A 21,784-nucleotide genomic window follows, 5' to 3' on the forward strand; every position below is an offset into this window, starting at 1 on the left:
TTGCTGAATAGAATTCCATTGTATAAATATGCACATTTTGCTTATTCATTTGTCTGCTATGCATATTCTTGTATACATCTTTAGGTAGACATATAATTTTATTTCTTTTAGTTAAATACCTAAAGAATGTACCTTTTTAAGTTGCTACCTTACTGCTCTCCAAAGTATCTGTACTATCTCTTACATTTTCACCAGCAGTGTATGAGTGTTCTGGATACTCCTCATTCTTGTCAACACTTAGTATTGTCAGTCTTTCTCATTTTAGCCATTCTCATGAGTGTTACACAGTGTATCATTGTGTTTTGAATCTTGCCTTCCTTATAATTAATGATGTCAGGCATCTTCTCATGTACTTATTGGTCATTGGTTTGTCTTCCTTTGTGAAGTGTCAGAACTATTATAAAATAATTGTTTTGTTTTCCAATCTATAGTATTGATTTAGTATATAAACATTTTAACCTGAAACCGCTAAATTCACTTCTCAGTTCTGATAGTTGCTTCCTAGATACACATGCTTATTATGCAAGTATGGGTAGTTTTATATCTTTTCTGATATTTAGGTATTTCATTTCAGTTACTTGTTTTACTTCAGTAAGACTTCCAATGTAATTTTGAATAAAAGTGTGAAAAATAGACATCCCTGCCTTGTTCCAGATCTCATTGTGGAAACCATTAAATGTGAGGTTGGCTGTGGGTTCTTCTTTTATATCTTTTATGGACTAAGGAGTAACCTTTCATTTCCTAGCTACTTAGAAGTTTTATCATGAATGATTGTTGAATTTTGTCAAATGAATTTTTCATAGCTTTTTTTAAAAAAGTTGTATTCTTTTCTCCTCAACTCTATTAATACAGTGAATTAGGCTGATCAATTTTTCAAAACATTCAGCAAATCTACATTCCTTGAATAAACACTTATTAGTCATGGTGTCCTTCTAAGTACTGTTCAATTTTATTTACTAATATGTTTTAAGAATTTTTTTCAACTATATTTATGAGGGATATTGATCTATAATTTTATGTTTTTGTAATAATACCCTTGTAAGGTTTGGGTATCTGGGCTATGTTGGTCTTTTAAAATAATTTAGGCAATGTTGCCTCCTTCTTTATTTTCTGAAAAAGTTTGTGTAAGATTGGTATTACTTCTTCTTGAATGTTTCATAGAGTTAACCAGTGAAACATTCTGGGCCTGGAGTTTATTTATGGGAAGATATTTAATAACAAATTTACTTTCTTTATCAGACATAAGACTATTTGGATTTTCTACTTCTTGTGTCAATTTTGGTAAATTGTATTTTGCAACAAATGTATCAATCTCTTTGAAGTTGGTCAGAATTGTTGGCTTTAAGTTATTCATGTATTATTTTATTATCTCTTTAATATTTTGGATCTATAATAATAACCTACCATTTATTTCTGATGTTGGTAAATTCTATTAGTCTCTCAATGTCTCTCTTTCTGTCTCTGTCTCTTCATTCTCTCAGTTTATTTTTTAATATTTATTTAGTTGTAGATGAACACACAGTATCTTTATTTATTTTTATGTAGTGCTGAGGATCGAACCTAATGCCTCACACATGGGAGGCAAGCACTTTGCCACTGAGCTACAGCCCCAGCCCCGCTCTCTCAGTTTAAATAGAGATTTGTCAATTTTATTAATTTTGTTTTCAAAGAACCAACTTCACTTTCCAGTAAACTTGGCTCCTTTGCTGTATTATCTGTTTAGTTTTCTCTTCTATCAATTTCTGCACTAACAGTGTGTTTTTTATTTCCCTTCTGTTTGCTTTGGATTTACTTTGCCCTTTTCTAGTTTCTAAAGGTAGAGTTTTAGATCATAGATTTTTACAAGCATTTAATCTATAAGTTTTCTTCTATATTTTGGCTGCCCCCACAAGTTTTAACAAACAGAATTTTCTTTATCATTTAGGTCAAAAAAATTCTAATCTCCCTTGTGATTCTTTTTTTATCCTGAGATTGTGCATTCAATTTCCAAATATTTGATGGTTTCCTAGTAACCATATTTTTGTTGATTTCTAATTTAATGATATTTTGGTCAGAGAACATATTCTTTACTATTATTCAATATTATTATTATTTATTTATTTAAGATTTGTTGAGACAAATCTTAGGCCTACCATTTTTGTGTCCAAGCATATGAACTATTTTCATGAACCTGTAAAGAATATGTACTTTGTGGTTGTTGGGTATAGTGTTTTTCTAAATAACAATTAGTTCAATGTAGTTGATAGTGATGTCTTACTCTTCTGTGTCTTTACTGATTCTTTTCACCTAATTCTATCAATTTCTGAGAAGAGGTATTACAATTTTTTTATTGTTGTGGGAGTTTCTAATTTTCCCTTTTATTCTGTCCGGTTTTGCATTTATCACATGAACGTCCCTCTATAGCTCTGATAATACCCCTTATCTTTAGGTCCCTTTTGTCTGATATTAACATAGCCATTCAATTTGCATAATATATTTTTATGTGTGCACTTTCTACTTGTCTATGGCTTTTATGTCTAAACTGTGTCTTTTGTAGGTATCATAAAGTAGATCGTATTTGCATAGCAAATTTAGCATCCTGAAACAACATCCATTTGTTAGCTCCTAATCCACTCTCAGCTCCTGGAGACCATCCATTTCCTTCCCCTATGACTCCTCCCATTTTCAAGCCAGCAAACTAGACTCTCCCTTGTGTCAAATTCCCCACACTTAGAATCCCCCTTTTCAGGAAAAGCCTGATCCTTTTCAAGGGCTTATTTGACTAGTTCAGACTTACCAAGCATGGTCTCCCCTTCTTAAAGTCAATTGAGCTATACAACATCCATCAATCATATTCACAGTTCACACCAGTACTCAAAGGAAGAGTGGCAATCTTGGGAATTATATTAGAATTATACTTACTATATACTTTTGTATCCTTTCTAACTATCTCTGCATTCTAGTTAATTAGACCATTAATATTTAATGCAATTAATGATGGATTTAGGCCTACCATTTAATTATTTGTTTTCTGCTTATCCCTTCTGATTTCTGTTCTTCTGCTCTATCTTGCCTATTTTATTTTGGATTATTAGAGTACTTTTTAGTATTCTATTTCAAATAGCTTTTTAGCTATATCTTTATTTTTAGTGGTTTTTATGAATTATAATATACATCAGTAACCTTTCACATCAATAGAGTTAATATTGCACCATCCCACATGAAATATATTTTTAAAATATTTTTACAACCATACAGGTCGTTTTCCCTACATCCTGGACATAGTGCCTATAAGCCACCCTCTTTTAAAAGCTTCCGAAATAAGGGAAGTTACATCCATGTTTGTTTTTGCTCCTACACAAGCTACTTGATTTTTAAATACCAGAATCTTCAGGAGGCAGTTCTCCTATTTTGACCAGAGTTTATATCTAATATTGGTGAGAGGTTTAGTCTCAGGGGTTTGTACTACCATACCAGAAGAAGAGCTCTCCTGCAATTGTTGTTTTGAACTTATTTCAAGGCCTTGCCTCCCCTGCCTGGTAATCATGCCTTTTGGGCTCCCCACAGATGGACCAGCCTCCAGCCAGTTTAGAATCCCAGTTAAACTGGTCTGGAAACAGTTTCTCCCTTTTTGTTAGCATCCATTTCTCCAATTGCATAGTAAGTTCCATGTTTATTATTTATACCAAGATATTCTTTCTTGGGGCTTCTCATTTTGCTTGGCAAAGAAGTATTTGTCTGAATGCGCCAGGAATGAGGTTTGTCAAATCACCGTTAGATTTGCTTATTCAGTTCTCAGTCTAGTACACAAGCTCCTATGAAACTCCAAATGTAGCAAAAATTGTGAATGCTGACATCAAAACAGTGTAAATAAATACTACTGTAATACTACTAAGCTTGAGGAAACAAAACTAGCATATTTGTATGTTATTGAACAAAAAAATAGATTTAATTAGAAAAAGAAAAATGTAAGGTAGAAGAACTTTGTGAGGAGGCTAAAGGGAACTTCTGAACAATTTCACGGAATCGAGAGATTGATGACACTTTTTTATGTATAATTTGAATTCAAGTCAAGTGAATTTCTATGTTTCATGTTAAGTGGAAAGTCTATTTTTATATACATGGGAAAGAAAAAAAGAGAGTAGAAAAGTCTATAGGGAGATGATAAGATTTAGTCAAAGAAATCTATTTTCCTATGATTACTGGGTAAGCCACTGCCTTCTATACCAGAGCAAGAAGGAGTAAGAAGGAGGAGCTCAGACCTGGTGGAGGTGGAGGCTGGTAGTTTATTCTCTCTGAATTATCCTGAAGGGACCAGCTTGCTGGGTTTAAAAATCTAGGAAAGGAGTACTTTGAAGACTCAAAACTGACTGAAGTAACTCAGAAGAAGGAATCTAGAAAGACCTAAGTGTCAGACACAAGAAAAGGAAGATGGGGGAAAGTGCTGAGCTAGAGCTATTTGAAATTTAGAAGAAGAAAGGGGAAAATAGGATCTCTACAAGTGTAAATTTTCTTACAGGAGAAAAAATACTTTGTGGTAGCTATTCATTACTTGGCTTCTTATCTCCATAGGATGTCTGGATTGTTAAAAAAAAAAAAAGTCACTGGGTAATTTTAATTTGTTCTTCATACCAAAGATAATCTCTCTCTCCCTCCCTCTTCCTCCCTCCCTCACACACACACAAACACACACACACACACACACACCCATAAACACAAAACATTATGACAAACTTTTAGTAAATATTTTTGTGCCCCAAATAATAAAATGCCCAGGAGGCTATTCCTACTCTTGGGAAGGTGTAATGAAGAGTGATAACTGAGTAAGGGTATAATTGTTCACTTTGTAGATGTTCTTCAGCTTCTGTGAGAAGAAAGTGGATTATGAAACATTTAAAGCACTCAATGATGCATGTCTTGTCTATGATGGCCGACTTGTGATTGATACCAACTTCCACACAAATGACGTAGCCATCCGGGCTGCTGGCTCCCTCACCAAGTTCTCTAATAGATATTACTCAAATGAGTGGACTCACAGCAACTTCAGTTCCAAAGAAATTGGCTTTCAGCTGGCAGCAGCTATGCTCAATCTCTTTGATCCAACTCTTGAGCCTGTGACTGAGCCACCTGCCGATCTTGACCGACTCATCCCCATGTATAAGGGAGCTAAGATCCAAGGTACGTCAGTGGGCCACTTTATTTCCCTTGATGAAGCCACAAATTGAATGTGAGCCCGCATTCAGACTAGGCCTCTGTGCTTCTCTTGGGCCTGGTGAGGAGGGTCCTGGAATGGGTTGCCACAGAGGTAGAGGAAGGATCTATTTCATTTCTTAAGCATTTATTCTGAACTTGGCATCATCATCATCATCATCCTTTGCATTTTGAGCATTAATTGTGGGCCACATCTTACTGGTACCCATTTTATAGATAAGAAAATAGGTAATGATCAGTAACTTGCATAGAGATCTCATAGCTGGTGAATGGTGGTTTGCCCTAAACTTCCATTCTTAAATTGAGATAAGGAGACCCATCCTTTCAGACAGCTTATTCCTAGCTTGCTATCCGGATGAATAAGCTCAACTACTTGCAGCTATAAAACGGTCCACTTTCACCCCCTAAGCCTTGTTGACCACTAAGGTAATGATTTCATGGGGAACCATATGGTTCCTATATGTTTGGGGGGTGAAAGATACCGTTAAAAATGGTGTCTTTGAATGTTGTGGGCATTCTGGTCAGAAAGACCCACATATTTACCAAATTGTATTTTCATATTCAGAACATTCATGAACCAAATCCCAAAGCTGTTCGTAGACTCCTAGGACATCCAAGGACTCTAATCCAGTATACAAAACATCACGCTTAAGAGCAAAAGTCCCACATTCCAATCCTTGTCTTTTTCTACCTAATAAGACAGATTCAGAGAGCTCCTGCTCTGCTTCTCACACTGGATGAGACCTTGGGGAAGGTAGTAGCCATAGGTGAGCAAGAAAAAGGAACAGTATCAGAGACCAGAGTTGGATCGGGCTCAGACTTTAGGAACAAACCCGAAATATGAAGGATTTTCTACTGATAGGTTTCTAAAGCATTGAGCAAAGAACTTCATTGATTTTCTTTATACAGTGTAAGTTTTGAATATTTTTGCTATATATTGGAGGAGTGATATGGAGTGAGAATGCCATTCCAACATTATAGGCTTCTAAAAGTCAAATCTGGTTTGGGTAGGTATGGGTTAGGGTGTTGGGAGCTGTGGGGAAACACAATGTACATGGGGTCAGCTTGACAATGCTTGGAGCACTGGTGGTGCCAAGACGAGATATAATGTAACCTTCACGTTGATTTGATTAAATAAAGCTCAACCACCCAGGGTGTTCCTAACTATTAGCAGTACCTTAGTAGAAGAGTTTGAGGAGCATATACATGGTGGGCAACTCTGTTCAGTGGTTAAAAATGTAAACTTTGTTCCCCACCTCATTAACAATTCATTTCAAATATGGAAAACCTGCCGTTTCCTCTAGGAGGAATTCTTCCTGGGTCTTACCATTATCTGCATGTTTCCAAGCCTAATATTCCAACTCCCTTGGCGGTACAAATGTCACAGACAAATTTTGTAAGTATTATTCCTGGATTTCATTTTACATTCAAATATAACACTTTGTTTATGGGAGAGTGAAATTCTTTACTCGGTCTTTGATGTAATATATGGGTTCACACATCAAAAACCCACTATGATTGTCAGCCCCCAAATGCCCCCAAGAATCTTTGGTCCTCATACACTTTTGTGGTTCCCTCGCACACTGAGTAGGGTGAACTGTGTATTCAGCAGGATAGTATGGTGGTGACAGTGTGCTAAGTCATAGAAAATACTATAGCTTCCTAATTGCCTCCTTCTGGATCACCTGATGCCATGTTACAAGATCACACAGGCAGCCCTTTGAGGTCTATGTGGTAAGGACCTAAGTATGCCTGCACCAGCGCTTGTTAATTTGCCATCCACATACCTTGGACATGTATCTTCACATGACTGCAGTCCTAGCCAACTTTTCTTGACTGAAAACTTATGAGAGACCATGAACTAGAACCTCCTAACTAAGCTACTCCCAATTTCTAACTCCCAGAGACTGTGAGATAATTAAAGCATTCTGTTGTTTTAAGCCAATAAGTTTCTTTACTACTTTATTTTTAGAGCAGCTTTAGGTTTACAGTAAAATTGAGCAGAATGTACAAAGATTTCTCATATACACCTTCCTCACCCTCCCTCAACACACTTATGGCCTCCCTCACTATCAGCACTTCCCATCAGAGTGATATATCTGTTCATACTAATGACTATACATTGACACATCCTTAACAATCAAAGCCATCATTATTAACCAAAGTTCACATTAGGGTTCACTCTAGGTGTTGGTCAGTTGGACAGCTGCACAAATCTGGCCAAATGTGTCTACCAGTAGCATCCCACAGGGTAATTTCACTGCCCTAAAAATCCTCTGTGCTCTGCTCTTCATCCATCCCTCCATACTAAGTTCTGGAAATTGCTAGTCTTTTTAATATCACCATAGATTTTCCTTTTCCAGAATGTCATATACTTTGAATTACATAGCATGTAGCTTTTTCAGATTGGCTTCTTTCACTTAGTAAGATGCATTTAAGTCTCCTCCATGTCTCTTTTTTTTCTGAAGCAGAGATCTCATTATATTATCTAGGCTGAGTTCTAACTAGTGTTTCTCTCACCTTAGCATCCCAAGTAGCTTAGGTTATGGGTGCATGTCACAGAACCCTGTTTCTTGTGTTTCATAACTTGATAGCTGGTTTCTTTTAATCACTGAATAATTTTCCATTATCTAGAAGTATCACCATTTACTTATCCATTCACCTCCAGAAAGACATTAAGTCATTAGAGGGTTTTTTTTTTTTGCTTTGTTTTTTTGTTGTTGTTTTTTTGGATGGTGGTGGGTACCGAGGATTGAACTGAGAGGCAATAAACCACTGAGCCACGTCCCCAGACAGGGTCTCACTGAATTGCTTAGTGCCTCACTAAATTGCTGAGGCTGCCTTTGAACTCACAATCCTCCTGTCTCCACCTCCCGAACCACCAGGCTACAGGCATGTGCCACTGGGCCCAGCAAGTCATTAGGTTTTGATCAGATCGTAAATAGATTATTAGAATATTTACCCTCGTGACAATGAAGCAAGGAAATTGCTTAGAATCTGAAATGGACATTTAGAACACACTTTTATCCTCCCTTTTCTGAATTATAGCAAAAGGATATCCAGGAAAAGGAGAAGCTGTGGCACAGGACCTCCTGTGTTAAAGGAGATCATAAAGGACACAGTTGGACAGCTGCACAAATCTAATAGAAGGACCAAGTCTAGGATTATTTTGTCAACTGGGAACTTCCTTTATGAAGAGTCACATTTGCTTTTAGTCAATGAGGCAGACACTGAAGTTGCCTACTTAACTGTTTCCATTGTCTTCTCCTGAATATTTTTGAGAGTTGATTATATGACCAGCATAACATAAATCCATTTCCTAGATTTCCTTTAGGATAGGAATGACCATGTGGCATGTTCTGGCAAATGGAATATATTTGGAAGCTATTGGAAAAGAGGAAGACTCAAAATGTCACAGGCTGTTGGTCCCCTACCTTATCCCTTCAGGAAACCTGAATCCCATCTCTTCCATTTGCTTCCCATGTGTCTTGAACAAGTTATTCAACTTCTTTGAATTTCTGGGTTTGTTAGAGATCATATATAAAATAGTACTGCCTGGAGCAAAAATGGTAACCAATCAATAGTGGATGTTGTTGATCGTGGCTCCACATCAGTAATGAGCCTGATTCTTCCAGGGAGAGGACAGATGGTTATCTTTAAAACTTCTTTGCTTTATTTAGGCTTTTCCCAGATCTGCTTAGGTGTCCTGGAGACGTGATCTGATGCAAAAATTTCCTTACAACAAAGAAAACCACAGAATCATAGCAAATGCTGTTCCAGTTTCTATTACTGTATGAACACTTAGGGTATAAAACAGCCATTTGATTCTGCTCAAAGTCTGTGCTTTCAGGAATTCCAAAAGGGCACAATAAAATACAACATGCCTTGGGTGGGAAGACTAGAAGCCTAGATCAATGATTAGGGTTATATGAGGTCTTATCTACTCATAGCTAAAAGCTCATTGCTTTCCTGAGCTGGGATGACTGGAAGATAGGGAGTGCTGAGCAGAGCCTTCCTGCCTGGCCTATCCATGCAGCCTGGGCTTCCTCACAGCATGGAGGCCTCTGAGTAATCAGACTGGTCAGGGCTCCAAGGGCAAGCATTCTCTCTAGCAAGTTGGCAACTGCACTGCCTGTATGGCCCAAATGAGCAAGCCACACAGCATCAATTCCCCCACACCTCATGCTCTGCTGGAGCAGTCACAGCCTGTGGGTATTTAAGGTATATGGGACAGAATCCATCTATCAATGGAAAGATTTTTAAGGTCATATTGCAAAAAGTAATTGGCCATCTTTGGAAAGTGCAATCAGCCACAGACAGGGGCATTCAGATAGACAAGGTAAATACCAGTGTGTCAGAGGCTGAGCACTTTGGTCATCATAGGTAAATAACTTGAGCCTGACATGTACAAGAGCTAGAAAATACTGGACTTGGTTTCAGACAGAATTAGATTCTTGATTTCCTACATATAGTGCCATTTATTTATGAACCACTTGCTCTCTCTCTCTCTCTGAATAAAGTCAGAGGAAAAGCCAAAAGGGGTTTTTAGATAATGAGAGTTTTAATAACAGTGCAACTTAAATAGATTTCTTTGGCTGGTGCAATGACAGTATTTGAACAGGACCCCTGACTTTAATTAACCATTTTGCCAGGTGGGCCTCCTTTTTAATTAGTACAGAAGATCTAAACAGATTTTTCCCCCCATTTTATTATCCAAGAAAAAAAATGTAGGATGGCTACATGGCAATCTTTTGGGGTAGGAAGTAATTTGATTAAGTAAAATTGTTGCCAAAATGGTCAGGCAGTCACCTAAATAGATCCAATTGATCAAGAATAGAGCCCATTCAACAGTATTTCACTAGAGAAATTACTGTTCTGACAATAAGGGCAGTAAAGATTAATCTTATCAGACTTTTATAGTTCTCAATAACTGGAATATTTAAGTAAGGAGATTGTTCAGTAATTCATGAGCTCTTTGAGCAGTAACTTGACAAATGGAAGAAAGGATACCCCCAAATCGTCTACATAATAAACTAATTTGCAGATTCCAGTCCACATGCTTTGTTGGCTTATCCACCACAAAAATAAAGAAATTTGTCACAACAAATTCTGCCTTGGATACTATTAAATTTTAAATTGTATGTTTGTCATGAGATCTGGGAACCGGATTTCATGAACACCAAGTCTGATTAATCCTGTGTCTTCCATTTGGCGTGAACTTCAGAGCCATTTTCCAACCTTTGTCAAAATCATAAAGGAACTTGAAAGGATAATTGTACTCAGGGAAAAAGAAGAAGAGAAAGAAAAGAACCAAACCAGAACCAGTCCCTCCACCAACACCTTAAATTTAAGATCCAAATCTTCTAGCAATTTACTTATATACTTAAAGGAAGAAGCTAGACACACCCCAGCAAATTGGAAAGTTTGCAAAATAATCATAATTACCCCAGAATCCTTCATGGGATGACAGGGCTGGGAGTTTTTTTTTTAAGTCATCATTTAGAGGAGGTACTTTTTGTGAGAAGGGACAGAGAGTTCTGGACTTCACTGGGTTTTCCTGATCTGTCAACAACTGTCATTAGGAATGACCCACACTACAAGAATAATTTGTGTCTGAGAAGTCCATCTATGCATGAATTGTCTTTAATACCACTGCAAAATATTTTTGATGCATTTTAAGTTGCCAGGATGACCTCCCCCCCTCCACTATGCCAACATAGTGCCAAATCTTATTAAAATGGACACAATTTGCCTTTTGTAGTTAAGATCAGTATTCTGCAAAATCTCCTCATTACTTTCATTATAGACTGAATAGACTGGATAGACTTGTTTAAACCCCTGTAGTTATAGTTAGGATTATACTGACAAAACATACAGAAAACATACCAAAAGTAAAAAGGGCAATCTATCCATAATAACAAATTGTTGAAGACAATGTTGAGAATTCCACTGTCCTGGAATAGGCTGACATGGAGGACATTTCATGCTCAGACTCTCCCAGATCCCAGGCAGTGGCCCACCAAGGACCTTCAGAAATTTGTCACATTACTACCACTAAGAAACTGTGGCCCCTGTCTTGAGGTGCTGAGCCTCAACTAAGGTTGTTTCAAGTCCAAATCAGCTCTCCTCATTATAGACAAAGCCCTGCAAGTTGCAGGGCAGGTATTTAATGAAATTCCTTGAAAAGTCAAATTTTTTGTTGCCTACATGGGTGGATCTCAAGGAGGGCCTTTTTGATGTCTGAGTTCCCTTTTCTTAATTGCTCAGCATAAATAAACATTGAGGAAGGGGAAGAGCAAGAGGAGGAGACCAAGACCTTGTGAAATTGGTTTCTCTGCTCTCCACTGATCCTTGGGGAAACCTGGCAGCTAAAACGATGCCAGAGTGGTTGTGGGGGCTTGCTCTCCTGGACTCCCAGCAGGCTTGCTACCATGGTGAGGGAGTGGCCCCCTCCTTGGATAGTCACCCACAGTTGGTACCAAACTCCAGTATTCTCTTAAACCTTGTATTTCACCCTAGAAATGCACACAGGTGTCACATTCTTCACTATGTGCCTTCTAATTCTGAAATAATGTCTGTTATCCTGGGCCACCCAAGTAAACACGGCACCACCGGCAATTATTCTGTCATGTCCTGTGCCCCCAATCTGGGTGGTGGTGGGATTCTTTGCTCAATCTGACAAGTCAAGACTTGAGGAAATATACCTGAATTAAAAAGTCTAAGAGCATCCAGAACCACAGAAATACATGGGCAAGTGCAGAAAGTGGCAGGTGGTCAGGGAAGACCAGAAACCTGGGACCTGGGCTTTTGCTTTTCTTTGGAAAAGTCCCACTCTTCCACACTAACTCCTCATGGATCCCTCTCCTCCCTCCTTCCGGTCCTCTCTCCTTCCTTACTCCCTCTGCTTTCTGTTTCACTTCTCTTTTAATTTGTTCCTCAAAAGTCTCGTTCCTTGCCATAGCATATCCAGAAGACTTTAAAATGCCTTTTTAAATATCATTTTACAAGTGGTAGTTATTGCTTAAAATTAGAAACTACACATAGTCCACTGAACAGAAAGAGACACAACCAAAGTTACCCAGACTCCCCACCATAGGAAATGAGCATTAGCATTTTAAAAAATGTTGATGCCCCCCCAAATGGAATGATACTGTTCATTGTAGTGAACTCTTTTTGTAAAATAAAATTTACTGTGAACCTATGTCCCTGTTATGAAATATATTTGTATTGGACCATTTTGCATCTCCCTTGAAGCATCATCCCCCAACCTCTTTTCTAAGTTGTATTTGTTCCCTCCCCTTCTCCCAAATACTCAGTTTCTCATCCATGCTTGGGGTTGGTCCATAATTTCTTTACCTGATGTGCCTCCTTAAGTTTCTCACTTCATGCTTTCACAGTTGGCTGAAGTCTAACCTCAGGGCTTTGCCATGGGATACCCAGACACCCACCAGTTGCCTCAGTTTATCTAAATGTGTTCTTGTTTTGATAAAATCCCTAGGTGGTGTCCAGGACTAAGTAAATGTTTGGAATCAGAGCAGTTCAACTTGCCTTGGGTTTCTAAATGCCACCTTCAAGCTCAGAGTGAAAGCTTAAATCTATATGCACTCCGAAAATCTGATTTATTTAGTGTTACTGTGTGCTAAACCTGGAGTCAGAAGGTAAAGTGGAGTCCAGCCAAATAAAACTCATGTTTGCCTACTGAGGCTTTCCGCTCCCTGGGCCTTTGGGGAGTGTGTGTGTCCAGTTGGTAGGTCAGTAGCTCTCAGGAGCCGAGATAGAAAAAGAAGTCATGACAACGTGGAATTAGCGAGTGGCATCTTTTCTTGTCATAAGGCAGTTTTAGTTGGTTTCTTAAGGGCAAAATGCCACAAATCCATACCCTGAACAATTTACAATCTAAAAGGTCATGTAAGCCTATATTTGCCAGAATCTCTAAACTTCTTACTGGGAAGGAACTTTATCAAACTCCCCCCAACACAGCTATTAGGGATTCATCTTTTAAAAGGACTGAAATTCCTTGTGATCACTTTGACTAGGACGTTTTTCTCAAAATGGTGCTGTGAAAAACTAAGAAATTTGGCAATGTTAAATACCTCGAAGAAGAGAAGAGGAAAGGGATGGGGGGGAGGACATGATCAAAGTATGTTACATGTATATATGAGTTCCCCGCGATGAAACCCATGGTTCCATTCAATTAAAATGCACTGATGAAAAGAGAAAAAAAAGGAGAGAGGGAGGGAGGAGGAAGTAAGTAATAACGCTATTCTACTTGGTACCCTGTGGTGCCAGAGAATAAAGTAAGATGTAGAGTTACCTAATAAAGCAAACCCAGAGCCTGTGTGCCACCCCTCACACCCCAGGGTGCACCCTATCATCAAGGTCTCCATTTCTTCTGCATGAACACCTTTCTTTCAGGCAGGGTAAATGGATTTCCACAGCAGCCTTTTACAATTTTGCCAGCTCTGATCCTCCCACTTTTGTTTCTCAACTTCCTGAAAGCTCATCTCTCCCAGGAAGTCTTTCCTAATAAAATGACTGGTTCAGGTACACGGCTCCTGTAGCTCCTGTGCTGGATGTTGGCATTTTTGTGCACCAATGGATTTATACTGCTACTGGAGGGTTTCCTAAAAATAAATGATTGAGCACTAAAATTTTAAATGAAAATGAAGAAGAAACACCTCATAGAAAAGAATAAAGCCAGTTCCACTTACTAGCTACATGAGGTATTGAGTAACAGAGAATTGGTTGTAACCTAGCAACTAATTTATAAACACCGGACAATGCAATCACAGTTTATAAATATCCTGAAGAACATTTAGTCACAAAGTCCAAGTTTGTGGTTTCTTTTTTTATACTAATGTATCAGTGTGAGTTTATTAATCATAATAAATATACCAGACCAATATAAAATGTTAGTCACAGGAAATATAGGCAGGATCCTATGTTTATTTTTAATGTTTTAGAATATTTTTATTGATGCATATTAATTATAGAGAATAGTGAATTTCATGATGGCATATTTGTATATGCACATAACATAATTTGATGGAACTTTTTACTCCTACGCATATGGAGTACCATTATCTTCTGCTGAGTTTGGTCAATAGCTATTTCTATTATTTGCAACAAATGACAAGATATAACCTGTTATATATAAAAAAATTAATTTGCTGTGGTAAAGTTCCCAAGGTCCAGAAGTGTTTCTAATGTTTTTCTGATCCATCCCCTCCCTACCAGGGGTCAGAAATAATAACAGGTAATGTGAAAAATGGGACATACTTCCGAATTCATGTTAACAAGTATAAGATAGTGGAGACCATCACGTGCCTTTCTAAGGAGCCTTTCCCTGCTTCCAACTATATCCGCTTGCTTGGCCAGCATGAGCAAGTCCTCAACAACCTCTGTGCTCGTTATGAAGACAAGCTGATCACAGATCTCTACAGGTAGGTTGGACATTGCCTCTGATGGTAGGAATATAATATATATGATGGTTCATAAATGAGAGATGAGTATTGTGATGTGCCAGAGAACAAAACAGGAAATAGTGGAGAAGCAAAAGTAGTGGAGATTTTGTTCTAATAAAGACTATGTGACGGGCTGGGGATGTGGCTCAAGCGGTAGCGCGCTCGCCTGGCATGCGTGCGGCCAGGGTTCGATCCTCAGCACCACATACCAACAAAGATGTTGTGTCCGCCGAGAACTAAAAAATAAATAAATAAATATTAAAATTCTCTCTCTCTCTCTCTCTCTCTCTCTCTCTCTCTCTCTCTCTCTCCCTGTCTCACTCTCTTTAAAAAAAAAAAAAAAAAAAAAGACTATGTGACAATTAGCATTGGCTGGAGATCAAAGGTCACATAAGGAAGTGCATGGATTTGGATGTGTTTGCACCTGGGCCCAGATCCCAGATGCAACCATGCACAGCCTTCACACTACAGAAGGCTCAGATGAGATGACATTCGAGTCCCTTTCCATAAGGGACTTCTAAGAGCAGTGGTCAAAAACCTAAGACTTGGAGTAGGATGTGGAAGAATCTGGTCCTGGTGGGAACTCCACAGTCACCAAACCATTTGTGATCCCAGCCTTCTTCCTCCCAGCACATGCTCAAGCAGAGATGGGTGGCTATTTGTCCAAGATGCTGGTAAGAAAATTCCCACAGTAGGCGATCTAAACCTTTGTCTTTTCAAAGTCTAAGACACGCTTTCATGCTATACCTCATGGAAAGCATGGCATTCTAGAACGGAAAGCTACTTCTGGATGCAACCTGCCACTTAGCAAGGCTAGGAAAGTTTTCATCTGTCTACAAAACAAGATGACAAAGTCAGTGCCAGATATAGAGGAAGGATATAAGTCATAAGTTTCCGGTGTCCTTAGTACTCATAGGAGTAACTTCCAGTATCAAAATCAATCTTTCTTCCTTCTTATTTTTTTTAAATTGTAGAATATATAAAACATATCCACATATTGCAAAAAGCATGTTCACATATGTGAATTGTGCATGTACCCCTTAAGGGAAAATAGTACTGTAAATCTATGTGCCTACTATCAATGTTAAGAAAAAATTCCTTACCTTGAGATATTAGAAGGCCCTCTGTGCTGATATTCCTATTTCTTGAGAGGCAATCACTATCCTGAAGTTTGAATTGGTCATTCTATTTCTTTTAAAAACAGGATCAGCAAACTCTGTCACAAGAACTTAATTCTGCCCTTGTAGTAAGAAAGCAGCTATCAATAGCACATAAACAAATGGACATGACCTGTCCCAATAAATTCATTTATTAAAATAGCTACTGGCTGTATTTGATCCAAGGGTCATAGTTCACCAACCTCTGTTTTAACAATGTGCACATATATGATTTCCTAAATAATACATTAACTTGTTTATTTTGAATAAAATCTATAACTTGCTAAATAAGGTCAACATTCTGCTTAGCACTGTTTGGGGGAAACCATCCATGTTAGCTTAGCTCATTTGTTCTCCTTTTGTGTATTCTTCCATTGTGTGACTGTCATAGTTCACTCATGGATTTTCCTGTTGATGGATGTCAGTTGTCTCCAGTTTGGTGCTATTACAAATAATGTTGTGGCCATTGTGGATCTATTTCATGTGCAGAATTTCTCTAAGGGCGTCCCAGCTCTGTAACTGCTGGGTCCTGGGACATACACATCTTTGGCTTTAATAATTGATGCTCAAATGTTTCCCCACAAATAGTCAGACCTATCTAAACTCTCCCACCCGCTATAGTGAGTGAAAGTTCCTTTTGCTATGTAGTGCTATCAATTTGGTACTATTCAGACTAAAAACTGGCCAGTCTGGTGGTATGCAAAAGTATCTTACCATGACCTTAATTTGTCCTTCACTAATTTTTTTTCTTAAAATATATGTCAGGTATTTATTTTTTATTTTTTGGTTATCAAGTATGTGCCCATTTCTTTTTTTTATTGGTTGTTCAAAACATTACATAGTTCTTGATATATCATATTTCACACTTTGATTCAAGTGGGTTATGAACTCCCATTTTTACCCCATATACAGATTGTAGAATCACATCAGTTACACTTCCATTGATTTACATATTGACATACTCATGTCTGTTGTATTCTGCTGCCTTTCCTATCCTCTACTATCCCCTCTCCCCTCCCCTCCCCTCCCCTCTTCTCTCTCTACCCCCTCTACTGTAATTCATTTCTCCCCCTTGTATTATTTTTCCCTTTCCCCTCACTTCCTCTTGTATGTAATTTTGTATAACCCTGAGGGTCTCCTTCCATTTCCAAGCAATTTCCCTTCTCTCTCCCTTTCCCTCCCACCTCTCATCCCTGTTTAATGTTAGTCATCTTCTCATGCTCTTCTTCCCTACTCTGTTCTTAGTTACTCTCCTTATATCAAAGAAGATTAATAATATTTTTTTGCTTTTTCATGGGCCATTTGTGACAGTTTTTATGAAATGCCTATTTATAACATTTGTCCATTTTTCGTTTGGTTGTCATCTTCTTAATTAGCAGGAGTTGTTTATATACAAACTTGTGTTGTTCATATATTTTAAACATTCTTCTCACATTTTGAGATTTGTCATTTATCTTTCTATATGGTGTCAATTAACAGATATTCTTAATGTAATCTGTCTTCTTTAAGGGTGGCTTGGAATTTTTTTGGTACTGAGGATTGAACCCAAAAGTACTTTACTACTGAGCTACATCCCCAGTCTTTGTTTTTGCCTTTTAATTTTTGAAGCAGGGTTTCACTAAGATGCTGAGGGTCTCACTAGTATAAAGTAGTATATTTATATTTATAGTATAAAGTAGAATAGGAATAGCTGGCCTCGAATTTATAATCCTCTTGCCTCAGTCTCTTGAGACACTGAGATTACAGGTGTGTACCTCTGTACCCAGTTCTCAAAAAATTTTGTCCCTTTGCTCTTCCAAAAGTTTTATAATAAACTTGTCAAGTTCCATGAAAAGCTCCATTGAATTTCGTGGGACCTGCATTAGATGCTAGCTCAGCTAGCTGAGAACTGACCTCTTTTATATTGATTCCAATATCATAACATAGCATAAGTCTAATTTACTTAGGTCTTCTTTCATGTCTTTCAATAAAGGTTTATCACTTTATCCATAAAAACTTTGTATGATTTTTGTTTGATATGATCCAAGGTGCTTTATATTTTATTATTATTATGAATATCCTTTTTATTGATTGATGCAGCTATATTAGAAAAGCCCTAATTTTTGTGTGGCTCTAATCTTGCAAATTTGCTTAACTTCTTCAGTCATTCAAATAATTTACCTATAGATTCTTTCAGATTTTTCCACATAGAGAAATTATATCATCTGCAAATAATGATAGTTCTCCTTTCTCTTTTTCAATCTTTGTGTTTTTCATTTCTTTTTCTTCTCCTACTACACTGGCCAATATTTAATAGCGAGGGATGGCAACCTTGTCCTCATTCTTAATCTTAAAGGGAATGTGCTCAGTATCAAATATGTAACATTTGCAACTTATATTGTTATAGATGCCCTTCATTAGGCTAAGAAAATTCCTTTTGGTTACTGGTTTGCTAAGCTCTGTGTGCATGTATGTGCAGTACATCCATACATTCACCTGTGCTGAGTATTAAACCCAGGGCCTTGTGAATGCATACCATGTGCTCTATCATTTAGCTACATTCCCAGCCCAGCATGTTTATTATGAATGAGTTTTGTGGGTTCCCCCCACCCCACCAGGAAAGAGTATTTCTGAACCTTTTAAAGCATAAAGATATTTTCATAATGCTTTTATACATAAACCATATTTTGAAAAAGTATCAAATTCTTTAATCACAGGCTTTCCCTTTTCAAATCCTTGTAGACTTTAATATAAACCTTAAATAAAGAAAAGAACAAGTATTCTGCTAAGCTAGTGCAAGGGATTTTATTATTGCTTTCAACCTTACTGGAAACGTTTGAGTTCAAGGGAATCCGTTGTCTGTTAAAGAGAAATTCTACTTAGTGGTGAATGATATGCTAATACTCTCCTTTGGACAAAAAGAAATGTTTTCACATTTGAACAAATTAAAAGTCATGATTGGTTTATTTCTCCCTGAAAAGGTGATTTTGAGACTACTGCTCGGGGTCAAGCGTTAGTAAGACTGAGATCACTAGTCGGGGTGCAGCTGTTAACTGATGATAGTAATAATTTTAAAGGTTAATTTGATTTGTTAAGATTGAATATTTAGGATGGCAAAACAAGATAGGATGGCACTGGATATGCTGATTGACATCTGTCGGAAAGAAGCAGGGGGCAGGAAGATGGTCACTGATCATTTGTAAGGGAGGTGCTGCAGACCCTGCCATGTGTTGGCAGGCACTTCCATTACGTGTGTTCATGTGCACACACAGCTGTGGCCACATTCTCAAGTGCCACAAAATACTGCCAGGTCCCAGCGCTGATTCTTGGCCCAGCACCGCCCACCCTGTCTGTTGTCAGACAGACTGGCAAGGCTCTTTCCAAGCAGGGTGAATGGCTTAGCTGATTTTGGCCACAGTAATCACCATTTTTTTTTCCTGACCTTGGCAGTGCAAACAACAGCTCTCATTCAAATCTGGGCACATTTTCTTTGTGCACTTTCATCCACCATGTCTGGGGGCACCTTCCCCGATGCTGGAAGGGCTGATGGTTAACCAACCACTCTGTTGTTCCACAAGTCAGGCACTAGTGCAGTATCTGTTCTCTACTGATTCAAAGAAACCCTCTGGATCTTTCATCTCTGTTTCCCTCAATCTATTCTCACCCCCTCAAGGACCAGCGCAGTGCAGGCTCTCGCTGTGCCAATGGGAATGGTGGCAGCCACTTGGGTCAGATGTTGCTGTGGCAGTAGAAGCCTCAGGAGCAATGACTCACTTGGAGCCATATGGGGATGCAGGGTGACAGGCGAGCAGTCAGCCACCAAGATGCACAGGGCAGACAGCTGCCACAGGACTGCAGTGCAGCTGAGGGCCGCAGCCCAGGCTGGCTCAGAGTCCGCCTATATTTTATTCTTTGTTTTCACCTTGGAGTGCCAGTACAAACCATTGGCACTGCAGAGGAAGAGAGCTAATTCATCACTGTTGTTTGTGTACATGTGGCAGGGGATGGGGAGAATTGGTAGATTGATTGATTTACCACTTGGGAAAAAGAATAGAGCTTTTAAAAAAAAATAATTTATTCTTTTCTGAGCCAACCAGCACTTAAAATCACACAACAAATATGCTACTAAAATTCATCTTTTCGTGGTCTCCCCCTTAAAGCCTTTGTGTCTCACAGGTCCTGCATGTGCACATGTACTTTCACAGAGGTATGCATGCGTGCACACACATGCTTACTTATGCACACACACCCCTCCCCATCCAACCCTGGCAGACCTCCTGTCTGCTAAGTCATTTGACATGTTCAGCAGTGACCTGCTAACACTGCTTCCCACTTTAGGGCACTGGAAGTGAAAGGAGCTTTTAAGGAGGTGCAAGTAGTCAGAGACTGGGAGCGCTGGGTGGAGGGAGGGGGGGCTGAGGTGGCTTCCTGAGCTACTGTCTGTCAGAGATTTTAACTAGGCATGTTCCACATTTTCTCTGCTTTCTTAACTCTGGCTTCATCTTCTTTTACCCCCTACTTATCGATGACCCTGCATAAAAAAGGTCTTCCCTTCTGACTGTGCCCCCCCTTAGCCTTAATTAACAGTCGGTAGCATCCTTTGTCCTCACAGCATGAATAGGTCTTGCCCTAGCTTCATTGTATGAACCCATCAGATACTCATATACCTTGATTAAATCACCTCTTTTCACATCTTAACATGCTCAGCTCTCAAAGCCTGCCCTCTGACGGCCCTCTCCTCCTGCCAGCAGGCCACCTCCTCCACACTCCCAAACACTCAACAGCCTATTTTTAGTGGGTAAGTGCTGCTGTGCACAATATTCTAAATGGGATCCGAGCAAGTCCTTTAAAAGGCTGCCATTACCTTTTTGAACTGTGAGGCTCCAGAAGCTGTTCCCTTAGGAAAGCCACCTTGTGCTGCCTCTGTCTTCCAAGCTACAAAGCAGGATACTGTGACCTACATGGTCCCCTAATTATTTATTACACTGCAGTTGGAATCATTTAATCATGACTTGAAAAAGGCTTTCTGTTCGGCTGGACTCATTAGCCTCGTGCTGTGTCCAGCAGCAAACTGCACACAAAGTTCCAGGTGCCCCTTTTCCCAGACTTTGCCAGATCTTGAAATGTGACTGCCCACCCTACCATCCCGATTTCTTTGTATGCATATAAAAGATATTGGGTGATAATACACCCTAATATACTCCTATGCCTCTGCTATAGTTTGAATCTTGAATGTCCCCCAAAGGCCTAGGTGTTAAAGGCTTGGTCCCCAGTCTGGGAGGTAGTGGAACCTTTAAAAAAGTGGGTCTGCTGGAAATCCATATGCAACAAAATGAAACTGAATCCCTTTCTCTCGCCATGCACAAAAGTTAACTCAAAATGGATCAAGGAGCTTGATATCAAATCAGAGACTCTGCGTCTGATAGAAGAAAAAGTTGGCTCCGATCTACATATTGTGGGGTCGGGCTCCAAATTCCTTAATAGGACACCCATAGCACAAGAGTTAATAACAAGAATCAACAAATGGGACTTACTTAAACTAAAAAGTTTTTTCTCAGCAAGAGAAACAATAAGAGAGGTAAATAGGGAGCCTACATCCTGGGAACAAATTTTTACTCCTCACACTTCAGATAGAGCCCTAATATCCAGAGTATACAAAGAACTCAAAAAATTAGACAATAAGATAACAAATAACCCAATCAACAAATGGGCCAAGGACCTAAACAGACACTTCTCAGAGGAGGACATACAATCAATCAACAAGTACATGAAAAAATGCTCACCATCTCTAGCAGTCAGAGAAATGCAAATCAAAACCACCCTAAGATACCATCTCACTCCAGTAAGATTGGCAGCCACTATGAAGTCAAACAACAACAAGTGCTGGCGAGGATGTGGAGAAAAGGGTACACTTGTACATTGCTGGTGGGACTGCAAATTGGTGCGGCCAATTTGGAAAGCAGTTTGGAGATTCCTGGGAAAGCTGGGAATGGA

General features: G+C 38.8%; 1 protein-coding gene across 1 annotated transcript in view; it reads left to right on the forward strand.

Annotated features, from left to right (window-relative positions):
- The window catches only part of CFAP61 (cilia and flagella associated protein 61), a gene marked incomplete at its 3' end in the record, with an annotated part of 257,071 nt that overhangs the window by 190,220 nt on the left and 45,067 nt on the right, over window positions 1–21,784 (forward strand). Inside the window, exons 23-25 of the mRNA XM_081290916.1 lie at window positions 4,830–5,157; window positions 6,495–6,586; window positions 14,428–14,633. Coding sequence (XP_081147042.1) covers window positions 4,830–5,157; window positions 6,495–6,586; window positions 14,428–14,633 — 626 coding nt within the window. The remainder of the gene's footprint in view (window positions 1–4,829; window positions 5,158–6,494; window positions 6,587–14,427; window positions 14,634–21,784) is intronic.

This window comes from Spermophilus citellus, assembly GCF_964194105.1.
Source record: "Spermophilus citellus genome assembly, chromosome: 4".
Taxonomy (NCBI): Eukaryota; Metazoa; Chordata; class Mammalia; order Rodentia; family Sciuridae; genus Spermophilus; species Spermophilus citellus.